The sequence below is a fragment of the Vulpes lagopus genome, chromosome 12 (genome assembly GCF_018345385.1).
Source record: "Vulpes lagopus strain Blue_001 chromosome 12, ASM1834538v1, whole genome shotgun sequence".
NCBI lineage: Eukaryota > Metazoa > Chordata > Mammalia > Carnivora > Canidae > Vulpes > Vulpes lagopus.
The window spans coordinates 40762206-40779817 of NC_054835.1; the positions used below are offsets into that span (position 1 = coordinate 40762206).

At 51.4% G+C, this 17612-nt stretch overlaps 3 protein-coding genes across 10 annotated transcripts in view; all 3 read right to left on the reverse strand.

Moving 5' to 3' along the window:
* Positions 1-1521: 1521 nt before the first annotated feature.
* Positions 1522-4571, reverse strand: HCRT (hypocretin neuropeptide precursor). 2 transcript variants are annotated; one of them, XM_041726913.1, is made up of 5 exons: positions 4455-4571; positions 3992-4087; positions 3336-3456; positions 2780-2958; positions 1522-1980 (listed from the first exon to the last, which is right to left on the reverse strand). In XM_041726913.1, exons 4-5 carry the CDS (start codon positions 2798-2800, stop codon positions 1609-1611), a joined length of 393 nt encoding a protein of 130 aa, XP_041582847.1. In that variant the 5' UTR covers positions 2801-2958; positions 3336-3456; positions 3992-4087; positions 4455-4571; the 3' UTR covers positions 1522-1608. The 2 variants fall into 2 exon arrangements, with proteins under 2 accessions (XP_041582847.1, XP_041582848.1); XM_041726914.1 differs by lacking the exon at positions 4455-4571 and having other exon boundaries at positions 3992-4435.
* Positions 4572-4579: 8 nt separating this feature from the next.
* GHDC (GH3 domain containing) lies at positions 4580-9087 on the reverse strand. Of its 5 annotated transcripts, none has more exons than XM_041726911.1 (10): positions 9025-9087; positions 8724-8808; positions 8235-8527; positions 7632-7753; positions 6999-7485; positions 6411-6603; positions 6252-6323; positions 6041-6174; positions 5591-5676; positions 4580-5378 (listed from the first exon to the last, which is right to left on the reverse strand). In XM_041726911.1, the coding sequence occupies exons 3-10, from the start codon at positions 8512-8514 to the stop codon at positions 5094-5096; spliced, it is 1659 nt and encodes a 552-aa protein (XP_041582845.1). In that variant the 5' UTR covers positions 8515-8527; positions 8724-8808; positions 9025-9087; the 3' UTR covers positions 4580-5093. The 5 variants fall into 5 exon arrangements, with proteins under 5 accessions (XP_041582845.1, XP_041582844.1, XP_041582842.1 ...); XM_041726910.1 differs by having other exon boundaries at positions 9002-9079; XM_041726908.1 differs by having other exon boundaries at positions 4580-5312; positions 8724-9059.
* A 5850-nt stretch (positions 9088-14937) lies between these two features.
* Positions 14938-17612, reverse strand: part of STAT5B (signal transducer and activator of transcription 5B) — a 70720-nt gene continuing 68045 nt past the window's right edge. For all 3 annotated transcript variants that reach the window (XM_041724589.1, XM_041724592.1, XM_041724590.1), the window contains one exon: positions 14938-17473. In XM_041724589.1, the coding sequence (XP_041580523.1) occupies positions 17347-17473 (127 nt within the window). In that variant the 3' untranslated portion in view covers positions 14938-17346. The remainder of the gene's footprint in view (positions 17474-17612) is intronic.

The following is a 17612-nucleotide window of genomic DNA, read 5'->3' on the forward strand; positions in this document are numbered from 1 at the left end:
GCAAATCTCAAAGGTGTATTTACTGGTGGTCTTTGATCTCTGTCTCCCAAGGAGGAAACCAGGGCAGCAATAAGAAGGACGGAGGTGAAACCAGACATGGGACTTTTTCACTACAAACACAGAAAATTACAGGAGCAGCTGAATGTGGGGCTTAGGGTGGCTGCTTCCCGGAACAAAGCCGTGAGAATGGGAAGAGAGGCTGGTGCTCATCTCAGGCCAATAGCTCCTTACCTTCACCCCCAGAGTCTGAACTGGGCGTTATCTGGGCTGTTAGATAGCTTAAAAGTGCCACATCCTTCTGGGTCTCTACTTTTGGGTGTTATATGAGTTTCCTAGGGCTAGTATAACAAAGGACCACGAACTGGTTTAAACAACAGAAATTTATTGTCTCAGTTCTGGAGGCTAGAAGTCCAAGATCAAGAGAAGATAGGAATGGTTCCTTCTGAAGGCTATGAAGGAGACTCTTTTTTTTTTTTTTTTAAGATTTTATTTATTTATTCATGAGAGAGAGAGAGAGAGAGAGAGGCAGAGGCACAGGCAGAGGGAGAAGCAGGCTCCATGCAGGGAGCCTGATGTGGGACTCCATCCAGGGACTCCATGATCACGCCCTGGGCAGAAGGCAGGCACTAAACGGCGGAGCCACCCAGGGATCCCTGTGAAGGAGAATCTGTTCCATGTCTCTCTTCTAGCTTCTGTATGTTGCAATCTTTGGTGTTCCTTGGTTTATAGTTGCATCACCCCACCTCTGTCTTCATGTTCACGTTGTTTCTCCCTGTGTACGTTTCTGAGCATTCAAATTCCCCCTTTTTGTAAAGACACCACTCATACCAGATTAGAGGTCCACTCTCCTCCAGAATGACTTCATCTTAATTACATCTACAATGACCCTATTTCTACATAAGATCACTGTACGAAGTACTGGGAGTTAGGACTCCAACGTATATTGGGGGTAAGGGGTGCATTTGGCTAAAGATGCAGGAAAACCTTGTCTCAGTCGAATTTCTCCTGACTCCATGTACCTACAGAATGAAAGGTAAAGCCTGATGTTTGTGAGGGCTTTCACAATCTAGGCTGCAGGATCCTGTCTCCTTCCCTTCCAGCGCCTCACCACTCCCCACAACGTCAACCACCGTGCGGCTCATGTTGAACCTTATATTCTTGGCCTTTTCAGCAAGCTCAGCTCCTATCCCTTCCCAGCCAGACTCCGCTCCTCGGTGCAACCTTCCTGGCTCTCCCTCCCTTCCCTCTCTGTCTGTAAAGGCCGAGATACAGAATGGTTACTAGAGCATTAAGAGAGACGTCTGTCCCCCATTCTTCCCTCCGACCATGCACCTGTGCGGTTGTCTCCGTACCACGGGGCCTCACACAGTTCCTTGCTCTGTTTCCAGTTGGAAGACGCCAAGGCGGAGGTGCCCCAGAGCCAGGCTTTCAGGCCGCGAGCTCTTTATAGTTCGAAAGACTCTCCCGCCCCCTGCAGGACGGAATGCGACCACGCAGAACAGAGACCAGCCACACTTAGAGACTCGTCTTTATTGACCTTTTGTCGGGGGCTGACATCCGGCGGGCAGCGAGGAGAGGGCAGGGCCAGGACAGGGCGCGAGCGTCAGCTCAGACTCCCGACCGCCCTCCAGGCGCTGCAGAGGGGACGGCCACCACGGGACATCTGCGCCCGGGACAGGGGCGCGGCGCTGGCTCTGCGCCTGCGCGGCGGCCCATGGTCAGGATGCCAGCCGCATGGTTGCCGCTGGCCTGCAGGAGGCGCTGCAGCCGGCCCTGGAGGCCCGGGGGTCCGGGCCGCCGCTTGCCCAGCGTGAGGATGCCGGCAGCGTGGTTGCCCGCGCCGTGCAGCAGCTCGTAGAGGCGGCAGGAGCAAGTCTTCTGGCGGCAGCAGTCGGGCAAGGGCTGCGCGGCCGCCCCGGGCGACAGCAGCGCGGGCGGCAGCAAGAGGAGCAGCAGCAGAGTCACGGCGGCCCAGGGGACCTAGGGAGACACCGGGCCAGACGCTGAGGGTCCTCCGGCCGCGCCTGCCTGCAGCCCCGGCCCGGGCTCCGCCCACCTGGCTCCGCTCCCGCCGCCTGCGCTCCCACCTCTCAGTCCGCTAGGTCCCCGCCCTCTGCGCGCTGCTGCCTCTGCTGGAGGGCTCCTCTCTGGCTCCTTTACCTGCTCATCTCTCAAGCCCCAGCACAGCATCTCCTCCAGGAGGCGTTTTGAGATCCCCTGGGCAGAGTGAATCCCTCTTTTCTGAGGACGCTTAGTCCCTTGTGCCCCCATTAAAGCGCTTACCACTCCACCTGAAAACCGGGTGCGTGTTTGCACCAGAAGTTTGTTCACTCAAGGAAACAGAGGCCCTGTATAGACTCTCCACGGACAAACACGTGCACGTCAAGGGCTAGCAGGTTCCAAATTGTCTTGTTTGCCTGCCCCCTTGCCGGGGAAACTGCACTCTGTGGCTTCGGGCCTGTTTCCAAACCTCTTAGGGGCCACAACTTCCTCCCTTGTAAAGGGGTATTAATCCCTATAGCGCAGGCCGCAGGAGGAGGACACAAAAGACCAGGTGCAAGCACCGCGCCTGATGCATGAGCTCTCAGGAGAAGGCCATGGATCCAGTGCTACCCCAGGCTCTCCGCAGAGGCTTCACCCTGTCAGTCTCCTGCCTCGGATCCCACATGGGAAAAGACCAAGGGCAGAGACACCTCAGCTTTCTTTCCAGCCCCTTGAGCAAGCATTTCCATTGCCTCGCTGGTAGGATGAGTCACCCCTTCTATCCCTGGGGCTTTACCTTTGTAGAGGGAGGGTTCATGGCGTCTGGAGCTCAGAGTGGGGTAGCCAGGAAGGGTGTTGTCTGCAGTGGTCAGAATAGCCAGGAACTTTGAGGCCGTTGACTGTGACCCCCTATCAAGGGCCTGGGGTTTATAGTCCTCTGAGGTGGCGGGGGACAGGCGGGTACTTGCGTCCTCTCTGGAGCCAGACAAAGGCAAATCTAAGATTAGCCTCCTGCAGGGGGACCGTCTCCAGGTTGGGCCCAAAGAATGGCCGCCAAGGCTCTCAGAAGCGGGAGTGCCATCACTGTGCCCCTGGTACCCCCCTTGTCTGTCTGCCTGCTCCCTGGAGATGGGGCGGTCTCCCAGCACTAATGAGGCCACCTTGCACCCAGGAATCTGGGAGCACAAAGGAGGCCTTGGCTGGGGTGCTGGCCTGGGACAATGGTGGGGGGGGGCAGCTGCTAATTAGGGCAGAAGAGAAGGCAGCTATGAGCCCCACACTTCACATGGGGTGTGTGGTGGGGGGAGGGCAGCCAGGCAGCAGGTCTGTGCCCTCTGCCTCTGTTGCCATACCTGGGGTCTGTCGGGTTCCTTGGCCTTCTTCCTTCTTGGAACAGGCTTCTTAGTTGCCTCTCCCTTTCCCCAGTTCTCTCCTCCTCTCTGCCCCTCCCACCAACCTCCACGGTGGAAAATCCTGGAAATTGAACGTGGGCAGGAAGAGGAAAGCAGGTCCTCCGACCTGTGCAGTTTCCTTCCTAGTCAGGCTGCCTGGAGAGGGGGATGGAGTCCCATCCCACCATCAGCAAAGAGTGAGCCCCTTTGGGGGAAGGACAGTGCAATCTCCAAGCCAGAGTCTCTTTTATACAGGGCACGTCTGTGGAGCACCTGCTCTCTGCCAGGCCCTGCAATGGGTGCTGAGGGCACAGTGTGCATTGGATGGTCCGGTTTTCCCAGACTCCAGAATCCAGGTGAGAAGACAACCCAGCATGATGATAGCTCAGTAGGAGAAAGGACCCCAGAAAGGCCTTGCATGCAAGGTGGATTTCTATCAGGTAAGGCTGGGGGAGGGGTGCATTCCACAGAAGGCACAACTTGAGCAAAGACCTGGAGGTGACAGTGCTTAGTTCATGTGGGATAGTAGGGTGTGGGCATCATAGTTGCGGCTCCCCTCATAGGGGAGAGGTGGCTGGACAAGGAAGTGAGGACCAGGGTGGGTCAAAGGATCTTACCGGCTAAGCTGATTGGCCTCAGTCCTGTGGGTGCTGGGGAGCCAGGGGAGGGTTCTAGCAGGAAGGAGTCCTGGGGCTGATGGGGGGCTGGGTGGCCTGGATGTGGACATGGAATTCAGAAGTAATTCAGAGGCAGGATTGGAGACTTAGCAACTGAAGGGGAACTGGTGCCATGTTACTCAGGAGGAGCTTTAAGGCCTTGGGTGAGGCTGACAACCTCATGAAACCTCAGTTTCCCCACTGGTAAGATGGATAGTTAACCCAGATGGTCTCTGAGATTGCTTCCTGTTGTGATACTTCATGATGTGTAGTACAGTTCCTACACAGGAAAGTGGTTTGTGGGTGTTGGGCCAGACAGGGACCTGTGCTAAGCCAGGGCAAGGGAAGTTGGGGAGCAATCCCTCCACATTTAGGATCAGCTTGGGGTAGAAAGAAGGTGCACACACACTGGGGACCTACCGACCTGGAGTGGAGAGTGGGGGGAAAGCCCTGGTGTCCAGAGTTGAAGGTGGGGGGAACCAGCCGCCAGCAGGAGCAGAGCAAACAGGCCTCTTACAGTTCCTCCCTAAGCAGACCCGGAGTCAAGAATCTGGTGCAAGAGGTTTATTTGGGAGGTAATCCTAGAAACCACAGAAAGGGGTGGGGATAGGAGGGATGGCAGGAAAACCAGTAAGAACTGTGTTATTGAGAAGGTTATCACTGTGGACAACTGGCACAGAATACACTTCAGAGCTGTCGCCCTGAGGGATAATGACGCCAAGGTCTTTTTCTCTAAGTCCTGTTTCTTATAGGCCGAGGGTGGCTCCTGGGAGCAGTAACTGCCAACAGTTGGAGCTTGCACAGTGCACTGGCTGGAGACGCGGGAGCATCAGCGTGGCAGGGAACTCCAGCAGTGTCCTCCAGAGGGGGCCTGGGGCTCCAAGCAGGGCTCTGCAGGCAGCAGCTGACTAGGCCGAGCCTCGCTAAGGCCTGGCAGCTCTGATGGGCCACTGTCAGGTGACACAGAGTCCACGACCCTGGCCAAGGGTTCCCATCCAGAAAGGCCACAGAGGAAAGAGCCAGGTGGCCTTTGAGGGGGATGGGGCATCAGGTAGGCCTCAGCTCAGGACACCACCCTTCTCTGCAGACACTGGGCCAGATGCCTCTGCCTGAGGACCCGGGGCATCTCGGGAGGGAAGGGGGATGAGGGGCAGGCTGCAAGGGTGGCCCGGAGTTCTCTGAAGGCCCCCTGCCCCAGCAGGTGAACTCTGGCAGGGCCCACGCTGCCCCGGAACCTCAGGGACTTGTAGCGAGGAGAGACTTCCTGAAGGCAGTGGTCAAGCTGGAAACAGAATGGCCCGAGTGAGGAGGCTGGCGTGTGGCTGTGTGACCTGTGGATGGCGGGCGCCTGAGGATGCCAGGAGACGTGTGGGAGGCGTTTCATATGTTCACCTGTGTCTCCTATGTCTGTGGACCTCTCTCCCTTCCCAGAGCCCCAGGGAGGTTCTCCTCCCCCTACTCTCCCCCCCCATCGCAGCACTGGGCCCATGGCACGGGGGCAGGAGGGGGTGTGCAGAGTGAAGAGGATAGGCAGTCACATCCCATCCCTGTCTTGTTTACCTTGTCTCGATTTTCTTCTGACAGGTTCCTCAGCCCCCTTAGCGCCACAAACACCTCATAGTGGGGAGCAGAGCCTTGGGAGGAATCTGGAGACAAACCCCCATGCACACACATACTCTTGGTTTCCAACACTGAGTCCTGTGCCCCTACTGTTCTCCCTCACCCTGAGGTTCATGGGAGGAATTTCTTGGCAAAGGGGGGTGGGGGGTAAATGGAGAGGAACCCAAAGCCTAATTGTAAGTATGAAACAGGCCAGGAAAGGGAAGGGATGGGGCTGCAGCAGGAGGGATGGGAGTTAGATGTGGGGAAGGGCTTTGCTAGGAGCAGCAAAGGAGGCTGAGTCTTACCTCTTTCGTAGAGTTCTTCCTTCAGGATGGATTTGGTATGGGCGGGGTGTGGGGTGGGCAACCAACTCAGGAATGGGGAGCAGGAGCTGATGGAGAAGCTTACCCAGAATGCTGCTCTCCACACAGCTGTGGTCTAACAGTTTGGCCCCTGGCCACTGCCCTACCGCCCTGCCCAGGGCCTCAGAGAATGTATCCTCTTGAATGTCTTCTCCTCGCACATTCAGGCCCTGGCCCAGCCTAGGGAGGAGGAAGGGGGAGGCAGAGGAATCTGGGGCCCTAGGAAAGCCCCTCAGCTCCCCCAGGGAGTCACCTACCTGCGGACGAACCTGACGACTGGACACTGATTGTGGGCACCCACCACCTGTACCACATCACCCAGGCGGCACCTGACGGGGCAGGAGTGCTGGTGAGGTTAGGCCCTTGGTAGGGTCCCGGAGGGCCTGAGGTGCCCTAGAGGTAAGCCAGGTGTTCACCTGGTGAGGCTGGTGTGGTTGGTCAGCACCAGCTCGTACTCCTCACCCTTCTGGGCTTCGGCCAGCAGGACAGTAGAGGCAGCCTCTTCCTGGGCTCCTTCCTTAACTGGGAGCAGCTCAATAAAAGGAGCTCCAGGGGGCAGAAGGTAGAGCCCTCGAGGTTGCTCTGGCCACAGGCTCAGGCCCACCACCCCTGGGGGGAGCAAGCAGCCCTTTAGCTGGTGGTACCATTGCTTTTTTGCTAGGGACCCCAGGCCCCAAGTCTCTGAGCAACTGATCCCATGGCTGCCCTTCTACCTCTCCTTCCTGGCTCCCGCAGGCTCAGGGTGCTGCCTCAAGGGCCCTGGTTGGGAAGAGGCAGTGGTTCCGGGGGGGGGGGGGGGGGGCAGACCTGGGGGTAAATGCTGGTGCTGCGTGAATGTGTGCAAGTCTCTCAACCTCTATGAGCCTCAGTCTGTGCATGTGTAAAATGGAGCTGCTGGTGTTGGGGGGATTAAATGAAGTGATTACGTAGGGCTCACTACTTGGCAGCTCGCTGTGTGGCGTCTACCCCATGCTCCCAACTCACTAGCCCTGAGTCCTGCTCACCTCCAGTGGTGGCATAAGCAGGTGAGAAGAAGGCCAGCCCTTGACACCACAAGGCCCCCAGGGCAGCCACAGCCTCGGCCTGGCCTCCTGCATCCAGCGTCACCACCACCTGTAGCTTTGGCCAGAGCCGGAGGGCCAGTCCTCGGGGCCCCTGCTCTAGCGCCTCCCGCAGCTCAGCCGCCCGCCCTGGGTTCCCGGCAGCCACTGCCTCAGCCAGCTCTTCACCATTGGCCTCCAGGCCCAAAAAGACGTCCAGGAGTTCAACTGCCGTCCCAGCTTCCAGGGCCCGCAGCCCTGGGGACCTCAGTGCCTCTTGCAGCAGGGTCCCAGGGTGCTTGGCTCCAGGGGTGCTAACCTGGCCCAGGGCATGCCAAGGCCAGGGGAGAGGGTGAGGCCAGGGGGATGTAGGGGTCACCCGGGCAGTGCCCCCTGGAGCCAGCACTTCTGGGTAGGCCTTGTTTAGGGCTGCCAGACCCAGCAAGGTGGCCTGGAAGGAGAGAAGAAAGGGTGTTGGCCCTGGGCCCGAGCCAGTCCCCAAGTCCCCAGGTTAGGGGTTCTTTGTCTACCCTGATGGGGGAAGGTTTGGCCTGATGGGGCCTCTGGTGCAGCTATGCTCCAGCCTTCTCAGTTTACCTGCAGGGAGACCTCCCCGTAGTACTGGGTTGAGGTAGGGGGCAGCTCCTGACCCCGACTTTCTTCCTCCTGGGCCTGGCTGGCCTTGGTCAGAGGGAGATGGTCCCGGAAGGCGCTTGTATCTGTAGCCCCAAAGACATCATAAACTCATCCTGAAGCCACAGTTTCCTGAGTTTCAGGTAAGAATGATAAGACCTGGGGCACCTGGGTGGCTCAATGGTTGGGCGCCTGCCTTTGGCTCAGGTCATGATCCTGGGGTCCTGGGATCAAGTCCCACATCAGGCTCCCCGGGAAGCCTCTGCCTATGTCTCCCTCTGCCTATGCCTCTGCTTTTCTATGTGTATCTCTCATGAATAAATACATAAAATCTTAAAAAAAAAAAAAAAAAGACCCTTGAGGAAGGAGCCCAGCAGAGGCCCGGGGCAAGGCTACTGGGGCACAGGAATGGAGAATTCATTTTGAATAATCCTGAGCCTGGGTAGGGTGTTTGGATCAGGCCCCTCTGTGCTGGCAGTAGAAGGGGAGAAGGGAAGTCCTCAGGTTCCAGAATCTGTCTGGTGGCACTTCTGTTTGGGCCACCTCCTTAGACCTTTGGAAACACACCTGTGGCCCCTGTGAGGGGACAGGGGGGCCTCTGGGCTCCCTGAAGACACCACCTCAGGGCGTGCTGCTGGCTCTGGCCTGCATGCAGGGTGCTCTGCTCCAGTCTGCGCTGCTGCCAGGCGGCTGCCCCGTGCAGGGCCGCTCCTGCCACACGGTGCTGGAGGCCGGCAAGCCAGGACGGCCTGGCACCCTGGAGCTGCCGCTGCCGGAGCGAGGCCAGTGGTAGCAGCAGCCCCAGGAGGAGGAGGAGGAGGAGGAGCAGCAGCAGTAGCAGCAGCATCTCCAAGCAGCTCCTGGGAGGAGGAAGGGACCCAAACTCTGGTACTGGGGGGAGGAGAGGGTAACCCCTTTCTCCCCACAACCCAACCCAACCTTCACCGCACTCTACCACACAAGAAACCACGGAAAAAGGAAGGCTGAGAAGAAGTCAGGACCCATCAGGCAGGTGATGCAGAGGAGGGGACATCAAGGCTTCGGAGTCACACTGACCTGAGTTCGGACCCTGGCTCTGCCACTTGGTTAGCTGCAGGGCCCTGGGCAAGGCAGCTAGCTGCTCTGGGCTCCGCTGCCCTGTCTGTAAAATGGGAATAATAATAGCTCCGCAGAAGATACAGAAATGGTTTGACGCGGTGCCTGGCACCCAGCAGCTGCTCAACCAATGACAAGTCCTGCCCACCCGAGGGGCTCTGCTTCATCCCAGGATCCACCCTGTCCCAGCTCCGGGTCCCTCCTGAGGCCCGGGCGGTGGTTCCATGGCCCATATGCACCTGTCACAGCCCACTGTGCCCACCCCCAGCTCCCAGGGCCCCCTGGGCCCTCCGGTTTGCGCACACAGCCAGCCAGAAAGATGGAGCCAGGGCTTTAAAGGGTGGGGCCCGACGGGGAAATCCGGCCGCCGGCCTGAGGGCGGAGCTGGCCGGGGGAGGGGCTCTTAAAGGGGCAGTCGGCCTGAGGCCGCACGCGCGCGGAGCCGCCCAGGCCCGCCTGTGGGAGGAGGTCCCCCGCCAAAGCAGTGTGGCCTCCAAACTCTGCAGGTGAAGGAGGAGAAGGCTGAGTGTGGAAAAGGAAAAAGAGCTCCACGAAGCAGCCTGAGTTGGGAGAAGGGCGCAGCACCCCGGAAGAGCAGGTTCAAGCTTGAGAACTGTTTAAAAAACGAAATTGTCTCCCAGTCCAGAAACCCTCTTCCCAAAGATCCACTAGCTTTCCCTGACAAAGGTAGTAGAGAAAGGAAGCCCTTTTATCATTATTATTATTTTTAAAGATTTTATTTATTTATTCATGACAGGGAGAGAGAGAGAGAGAGAGAGAGAGAGAGAGAGGCAGAGGGAGAAGCAGGCTCCATGCAGGGAGCCCGACGCGGGACTCGATCCCAGGTCTCCAGGGTCACGCCCTGGGCTGAAGGCAGATGCTCAACCACTGAGCCACCCAGGCGTCCCAGGAAGCCCTTTTATTATTGAATAAGCATAAACCAGAATGGGATGCTCATCACAGGCAATGACTGAGAGATTGCACAGGGAGAAGAGAATCTCCCTCCCTCACTTAGCCAAGCTGCCAGAACCCGTCACCCGCATGTCATCCAGACAAGCGATAACTAGCCCTCAAAGAAGAGGACTTGGTGGCACCATTTGTCACCCATAGCTCATCCCAACTTTACCTGTTAACTGGGGTCACCATCGGTGTTAGCTAGTAGGCTTTATGCCCAGGAAAAACAAACTTTTCTCATCTTTATGACATGAGGTCTTTTTGCAGCTTGGAGCAAGGTGCCCACCTCAGTTAGGCTCCTACCCTCCCACTGTGAAGTTTGAGAACCTCTGCTCTAGAATGAGGTTCTTCTGCTGTCTATGGTTAAGCCATCCTTGCTCCTGTACTCTGGACCCAGGCTCTCAAACACTGAAACCCCTCCCGTCAACCCTTCATCCGTCTTACAGGGGTCTCCCTCCTTTTCACAGCTGAGCTCCCTTGCACATTTCTGCTCTCGCTGTCGGGCTACCCCACCTTGATCTCACCCCTTTTATTTTTATATTATTTTATTTTTTAAAGATTTTATTTATTTATTCATGAGAGAACACAGAGAGAGGCAGAGACATAGGCAGAGGGAGAAGCAGGCTCCCTGCAGGGAGCCCGCTGTGGGACTCGATCCCAGGACCCTGGAATCATGACCTGAGCCAAAGGCAGATGCTCAACCACTGAGCCATCTAGGCACCTCATTTTTATTGATTTTTTAAAAAGATTTTATTCATTCTTTAGAGAGAAAAGAGAGAGAGACAGCACAAGCAGGGGGAGCAGCAGAGGGAGAGGGAGAAGCAGGAGCCCTGAAAGCTATAATTAAAAAAAAAAAAAAATCAAGTGTAAGACCTAAACAAGAAATTAAAAGGAGTTAGAGCGGGCCACCTGGGTGGCTCAGAGGGTTAAGTGTCTGGCTTTGGCTCAGCTCCGGTCATGATCCCAGAGCCTGAGGGTCATGATCCCAGGGCCTGAGGATCCTAGCCCCTCACTGGGCTCCCTGCTTGGTGGAGAGCCTGCTTTTCCCACTGTGCACCCCCCACTCGTGCTCTTTCACTCTTGCTCTGCTCTCTCTCTCTCAAACAAATAAATATCTTAAAAAACTAATAGTTTTATTAGGTACAATTTACATACCATACAAGTCACCCACTTAAAGCATACAATTCAATGGTTTCTACTATGTTCACAGGTCTGTGTAACATCAGCAATTTCATGACATTTTCATCACCTTGAAAGTAATTCCATACCCTTTAGCTATCACCCCAGTCCCTTCCCACCTTCTGATCCCCAGCAAAAGCAACCACAAATCTACTTTCTCTAAAAATAGATTTGCCGATTCTGGACATTTCATATAAATGGAATCATGTAACACGTGGTCTTTAGTATCTGGCTTCTTTCACTTAGCATGTTTTCAAGGTTCTTCCATGTATTACTGTGTAGTTATAGTTCATTCCTTTTTATTGCCAAATAATATTTATTTTATTGTATGGATATGCCACATCACATTTATTTACCCATTCATCAGGTGATGGGCATTTGGGTCATCTCTATTCTTTGGCTACTATGTATAATGCTGTTATGGACATTTGCATGCAAGTCCTTCTGTGGACATATATTATTGTGTTTTTTTTTGCATAAAAATGTAATGAATGCAAGTGATTTATCACATTCCAATGAATAGAATAGCTGGGTCCTATAGTAACTCTTTAACTGATGAAGGAATTGCTAAACTGGTTTCCATAGCTGGTGCACTATTTTATACTCCACCAGGAGTATATGAGGGTTCCAATTTCTCTAGGTCCTTGTTGACACTTATTATTATCTGACTTTTTGATTATAGCCAACCTAGTGGGGTGTGAAGTGACTTGAGTTTATGTGTGTGTGTGTGTGTGTGTGTGTGTGTGTGTGTTTTAAGTACATTCCACACTCAAAGTGGCGCTTGAACTCAGATCCTGAGATCAAGAGTCACATGCTCTACCAACCGAACCAGCCAGGTGCCCTAGAGTCCATTTTATTTTATTTTATTTTTTTATTTTTTTTAAAGGTTTTATTTATTTATTCATGATAGACAGAGAGAGAGAGAGAGGCAGAGACACAGGCAGAGGGAGAAGCAGGCTCCATGCCCGGGAGCCCGATGTGGGACTCGATCCCGGGTCTCCAGGATCGCGCCCTGGGCCAAAGGCAGGCGCCAAACCGCTGCGCCACCCAGGGATCCCAGTCCATTTTATTTTTATTTTTATTTTTATTTTTATTTTTATTTTCATTTTTTCCCCAGAGTCCATTTTAATTTGCATGGTCCCAAATGACCAATGATCACATATCTTTTCATGTATCAATTAGCCATTTGTTGACTTCTATGACGAAATGTCTTTTAAGATCCTTTACCCTTTTCTTATTGGGCTATTTGTCTTTTTATTATTAAGTTGTAAGGGTTCTTTATACATATTGTACATTCAAGTCCCCTGTCAGATAGATGATTTGCAAATATTTTCTTCCATTCTGTGAGTTGTCTTTTCATTTTTTTTTTTAATTTTGAGGAAGTCCAATTATCTACTTTTTCTTTTGTTGCTTGTCGTTTTGGTGTCATATCTAGGGGTCCATTGTCAAAATCTGAAGTCATGAAGAATACTATGCTTTCTTCTAATTGTTTTATAATCCTAGCTCTTACATTTAGGTCTTTATTTTTTATGGTGATAAAAGATGCATAAGATTTACCATTTTAACCATATCAGGTATCCACTTCAGTGGCATTACATTGTGTGCAACTATCACCACCATCCATCTCCAGAACTTTTTCAGCTTCCTAAATTGAAACTCTACTTATTAAACAGTAACTCTTCATTCTTCCTCCCCGCATTCTCCGATGACCATGATTCTATCTTGTCTTTATGAATCTATTCCCGGTAGCTGGTATAAAGGCAACTGTACAATATTTGTCCTTAGTGTCTGCCTAATTCATTCAGCATAATGTCAAGATTTGCTTATGTTGTAGCATATGTCAGAGTTTCCTTCTTTTTAAAAACGGAATGATATTCCATTGTATTTGTGGTCTATCCATTCATCCACTGATGGACATTTCTGTTGTTTTCATCTTTTGGCTATTATGAATAATGTTGCTAATGAACATGGGTGTACAAATATCTGTTTGGATCCCTGCTTTCAATTTTTGAGTATATACCCTGAAGTGAAAGTGCTGGATCACATGGGAATTGTTTAACCCTTGAGGAATCTCCACGCTATCTTCTCCATGGTAGTAGTCGCTGCACTAATTTACATGCCTACTTGCAATGCATATGGGTTCCAATTTCTCCACGTACCAGTTATTTTTTGTTGTTGTTTTGCTTTGATAATGGCCAATCTAATGAGTAAGAAATGGTATCTCGTTGTGGTTGTGATATACATTTCTAATGATTTCTAATGATTGAGCCTCTCTTGTGTACTTATTGTCTACCTGTGTATCTTTAGAGAAATATCTGTTCACATCCTGTTTAAAAATTATTGTTGCTGTAGAGTTCATGTTCTGGATATTAATTCCTTATCTGACATATGATTTTCACATATTTTCTCCCCATCTGTGGGTTGCCTATTCACTCTGCTGTCTTTTGATGCACAAAAGTTTTTGTTTTGATGAGGTCCAACTTACCTTATGTTGCTCATGGTGTCATGGCCAAGAGATCATTGCCAAATCCAATGTCATGAAGCCTTCTATGGTTTCCTCTAAGTTTTATAGTTTTAGCTCTTACATTTAGGTCTTTGATCCATTTTGAGTTAATTTTTTGTATGTGATGTAAAGTTCCAAATTTACTTTTTGGCATGTGGCTATCCAGTTGTCTCAGTACCACTTGTTTAAAAGATTATTCTTTCCCCATTGCATGGTCTTGGCACCCTTGTTAAAATCAGTAAAAAAAAAAAATCAGTTGGCCATAGACACATGGGTTTCCTTCTGCACTCTGATTTCTATTCCACTGATCCATATGTCTATCCTCATGCCAGTATTACACTATGTTGATTACTGTTGCTTTGTAGTGTTTTGACTTACTTATTGTGAAGTGTGACTACTTAAATTTATTCTTCTTTTTCACTTGGCTATTTAGGAGTATACTGTTTACTGTATATTTGTGAATTTTCCAGGGTTTGTTATTATTATTTACATGTTTAGTGAGTGGCTGGATCATATTAGGGAGTCTTTCTACTTCCCACCACCCACCCTCATATGGCGTGAAGCTTGATATTGCTCAATAAGGGGGTACAGACTTGAGTATGCCCACAGTTGCCCTCACATGACAGTTATTTTCACAGATCTCTTTCCCTGACCACACCCAGCTAAGTTACACTTATTGTTAGCTGATTGCTATATATTTTTCTTTTTTCTTTTAAAGATTTTATTTATTTATTCATGAGACAGAGAGGAGAGAGAGAGAGAGGAGAGAGAGAGAGAGAGAGAGAGAGAGAGAGGCAGAGACACAGGCAGAGGGAGAAGCAGGCTCCATGCAGGGAGCCCAACATGGGACTCGAAGCCCTGGGCTGAAGGCAGGCGCTAAACCACTGAGCCACCCAGGCTGGCCCGATCTGTGCTCTAAACCAGTCTCCCAAAAGATTCTGATGCATGCCTGGGTTTAGAACCACAAATCACTTTATCCAGCCATTATCACACCCTCCGTCATCTCCAGCCTCTGCCTGCACTGGTCTCTCTGGAGGAATACTTCTCCTTTCTCAACTCTTTGTTCTTTAGGAGTCAGCTCAAACTAATTGGTGCCCTTCCTCCCTATTCTCTTGTATTTAGTGTTGGCCTCAGGATAACTTTTTTGCAGCAGGAGCCAATATCTTATCATGATTGGTTGTGTTGCTGGCTTTCCCCAGCTATAATCCTCTTGAGGACAGGACGATTTCTCCTCCCACACACCATACCCAGCATAGGGTGGGCACTTCAAATATGAAGTTTAAGGATGAGCTTTCTAACAGGAAGAGTGTTTATCAGGTGGCTAGGAGATACAGACTATCATTCTGATTTTTAAACCATCTTATGAATAGGAAGGTCAGAAATGCCCCCTCTGCCTTCAAAGCTGAAGACACTCTCTGAGGCCAGTTCCTAACTAGTTCTGCTTTTCACAGTTCCACTGATGATTTCAAATATTTCCCTATCAAAGCTACCCTCTCTCACCTCCTGATGGGAAAAAAATAAAAACAGAACTCAATATTGTCCCTTCAGAGGAAGCCTTTATTGTAACATAAAATACACAATTTTGTGACTGCCCCAAATTATACACAATACTTTTTTGGTGGCTATAGACGAATCTGCCTCAACACTAAAATATGTATCTGAAATAATTTCACAAAGTTTTAAAAAGAAAAATTATAAAAAGTATACTTCCACTTTAAGTTATATTCACTTTTAGTCTCCCCAACCCCCTACAAAACCCTGCACATACCACACATTGAAATGTTTTGATGATGTGTGTGTGTGTGTGTGTGTGTGTGTGAGAGAGCAAGTGAGAGGCAGAGGTGGTCAAGACTTGTCACTGCCTCTTTTGTGGTTTGCAGGAGCAGGGAGAAAAGAGAAAATACGATGCAGATAGCGAGCACACCTTTCAGTCAAAGATCTCTCCCATCTATAGGCACAGCCTAAGGAAAGCTGAGGACAGCTCAGCAACTGTACCAGCACGGAACCCCTGTGCTCCGGGCAGCCACACTTGCCAGTCCCAGCACCCCCACTGCCAACAGCACTCCCTGGGGCTGGGTGTGCTACCAGTCTGGAAGCGAGTCAGTCCCTGCCCCATGCGGCGGGTGGCAGGGCTGCTGGAACTCCAGGCCTCAGAGGTGAGTGTCGGTGAAGCCTGAGTGACAGGCAGGTAAGGGCTCTTTAAGACTGGGTCCCAGAGCAGTCAGGCTTCCTTTCCCCTTTTCCCCAACACTCTCAGCCTCACGGTTGAAATTTTAATCAAATCTTGAGGGGTGTGTAAAGGGCTTAGCCGCATCCTGTGTCAATGCTGGTGTCATGGAGGGGTCGGCCTGCTCCTCAGAGGCAGAGAGCTTCTACTGCCTGGCATAGAAAAATAAATCAGTGTATGAAACCAAGCCAGGACAAACAGCAGCTTTTAAAAAGTCATCTTCCAATAAATAATTTACTACAGAGGAATATTTTCCTTTAACATCAAAACACTGATAAATTCAGAAGTCATTTTTGTAAAAAAAATATGTTTATTTACTCACATGTATAAAAATAAGGTTTTCAGGGCCATTCCTTCTTTTGGAGAGGGGGGCCAGGGGTGAGTGACCTTGTAGGCCTACCCCAAAAGCTACATCTGCTTTCCCCTCTTCCCACCTGACTGCCATAGCCCATTCCTTCCATTTGATGTAAAACTACGGAAGAAACTGTGGACAACGTTGTACTGAAGCTGTTTTGTTTTTGCAGCTTACCAAACTTCCTAGGAAATCCACTGACTGCATTTCCCAAATTACCAATGCGCGACACCCAGCAGCCCGTACCAAGTGGGCAACAGAGCGCGGAACACGCCAGCCCCAGGTTCAGGCTGCATTCCTACCACCCCCTCCCCAAGACAGCCCGTGTGAACAGTGAAGGGAAACGAGGTGACCTGGGTACGGATGCCACAGAACCCACCACAGGTCAAAAGAACTGTGATGTCAGATGAGGGTGGGAAGAGGAAAACAAGAAGTCCCAATTTAGAAACATAACACCACCATGTGCAAACAGCCATTATCCAATAAGCCTTGGGGTAGCTGCAGTTGGGTGGAAGGACGGGCAGACCGGGGATGGCGAGGGGCAGCTGCTCTGGGTAGCAAGCCGACTTTCCTTCCACTCTGGCCACGACACAAAGGCCATCAACACTGTAAGCTGCGGTTATGTGACGCTCTTTCCCCTGGTTCATCAAATGTGTCTGTGTGTGTATACAAACACAGGACTGAGTGGCAATTTCACAGAGGGGAAGGAAGGAGGGCAAGGGAGAGAACATGTAGATGGGTTATAAGCATTATTTAAAAAGCCACTACCCATCAGACAACCCATGACTTCCCTTGTCCCAACAATCATGGTGTGTTTCCCCTTTGCCCATCCCTACTCAGGAAAACAGGGGTGGGGGACAGGGAAAGATGGAGGGAGGCTTTCTTTTTCAAAAGGCAGTTTCTACATTTCAAAGGAAAGCAGAGACAATCATGGTTATATATCAATTGCTTGGCAGACACAGTGACAAATCTCACCGGAGAAGAGGTGCTTTCTCCTCCCTTTGTCCTTCTCTTACTCCAACAGACACATGGCTAAGTTCCAGGGTTCACAGAACTATTGCCTTTTTGCACAAGGTTAAAACAACCACAGCCTCTGTTTGTGGCCCCGATGCTGCAACTACATTTTGCACAGCAAGGGGGAGAAACAGCCCAACGTGCAAACTCACGCACGCACGCACACATACACTCACACATTCACACACACTCCCTTCACTGGTGCCACCATGCACAGAAACACTAAAGTCACAACTAGTATTAACACTTCACATTATGAGTATTGTTTCCAAAGAGACGCGATTCATGGAATTAAAACATCCACAAGAGTAACTCCTCTGGCGAGGACGGAAAAGCTGCAGGTGGAGATGCGGGGTCATGACTGTGCGTGAGGGATCCACTGACTGTCCATAGGTCGGCCTAAGAGCTCCTCCACACGCCGTGCCACATCCATCGTGTCGTCCAGATCAAACTCCCCATCATTGTCAAGGACGGGGTCAGGGCTTGGAAGAAAAAGAAAAAATGAAGGGAAGGGAAAGGTTGTCAGACCTAATGATAAGCAGCAGAGACCAACCGAAGCGCCAAACCCTACCAAGTGAACGGTCCAAGGCTGCCTACACCCTTGGCCTAGGCTTCATGGGA

Bases quoted from the DNA above. Each gene is read 5' to 3' on its own strand.
- HCRT (XM_041726913.1), bottom strand. From the start codon at position 2,800: ATGAACCCTCCCTCTACAAAG. The intron at 1,981-2,779 runs GTAAAGCCCCAG...GTGTCTCCCTAG, and splicing joins TGAACCCTCCCTCTACAAAG to GTCCCCTGGGCCGCCGTGAC.
- GHDC (XM_041726907.1), bottom strand. From the start codon at position 8,995: ATGGGCCATGGAACCACCGCCCGGGCCTCAGGAGGGACCCGGAGCTGG. The intron at 7,486-7,631 runs GTAAACTGAGAA...CTCTCCTTCCAG, and splicing joins ACGGGGAGGTCTCCCTGCAG to GCCACCTTGCTGGGTCTGGC. The intron at 6,324-6,410 runs GTGAACACCTGG...CTGCCCCGTCAG, and splicing joins AACCACACCAGCCTCACCAG to GTGCCGCCTGGGTGATGTGG.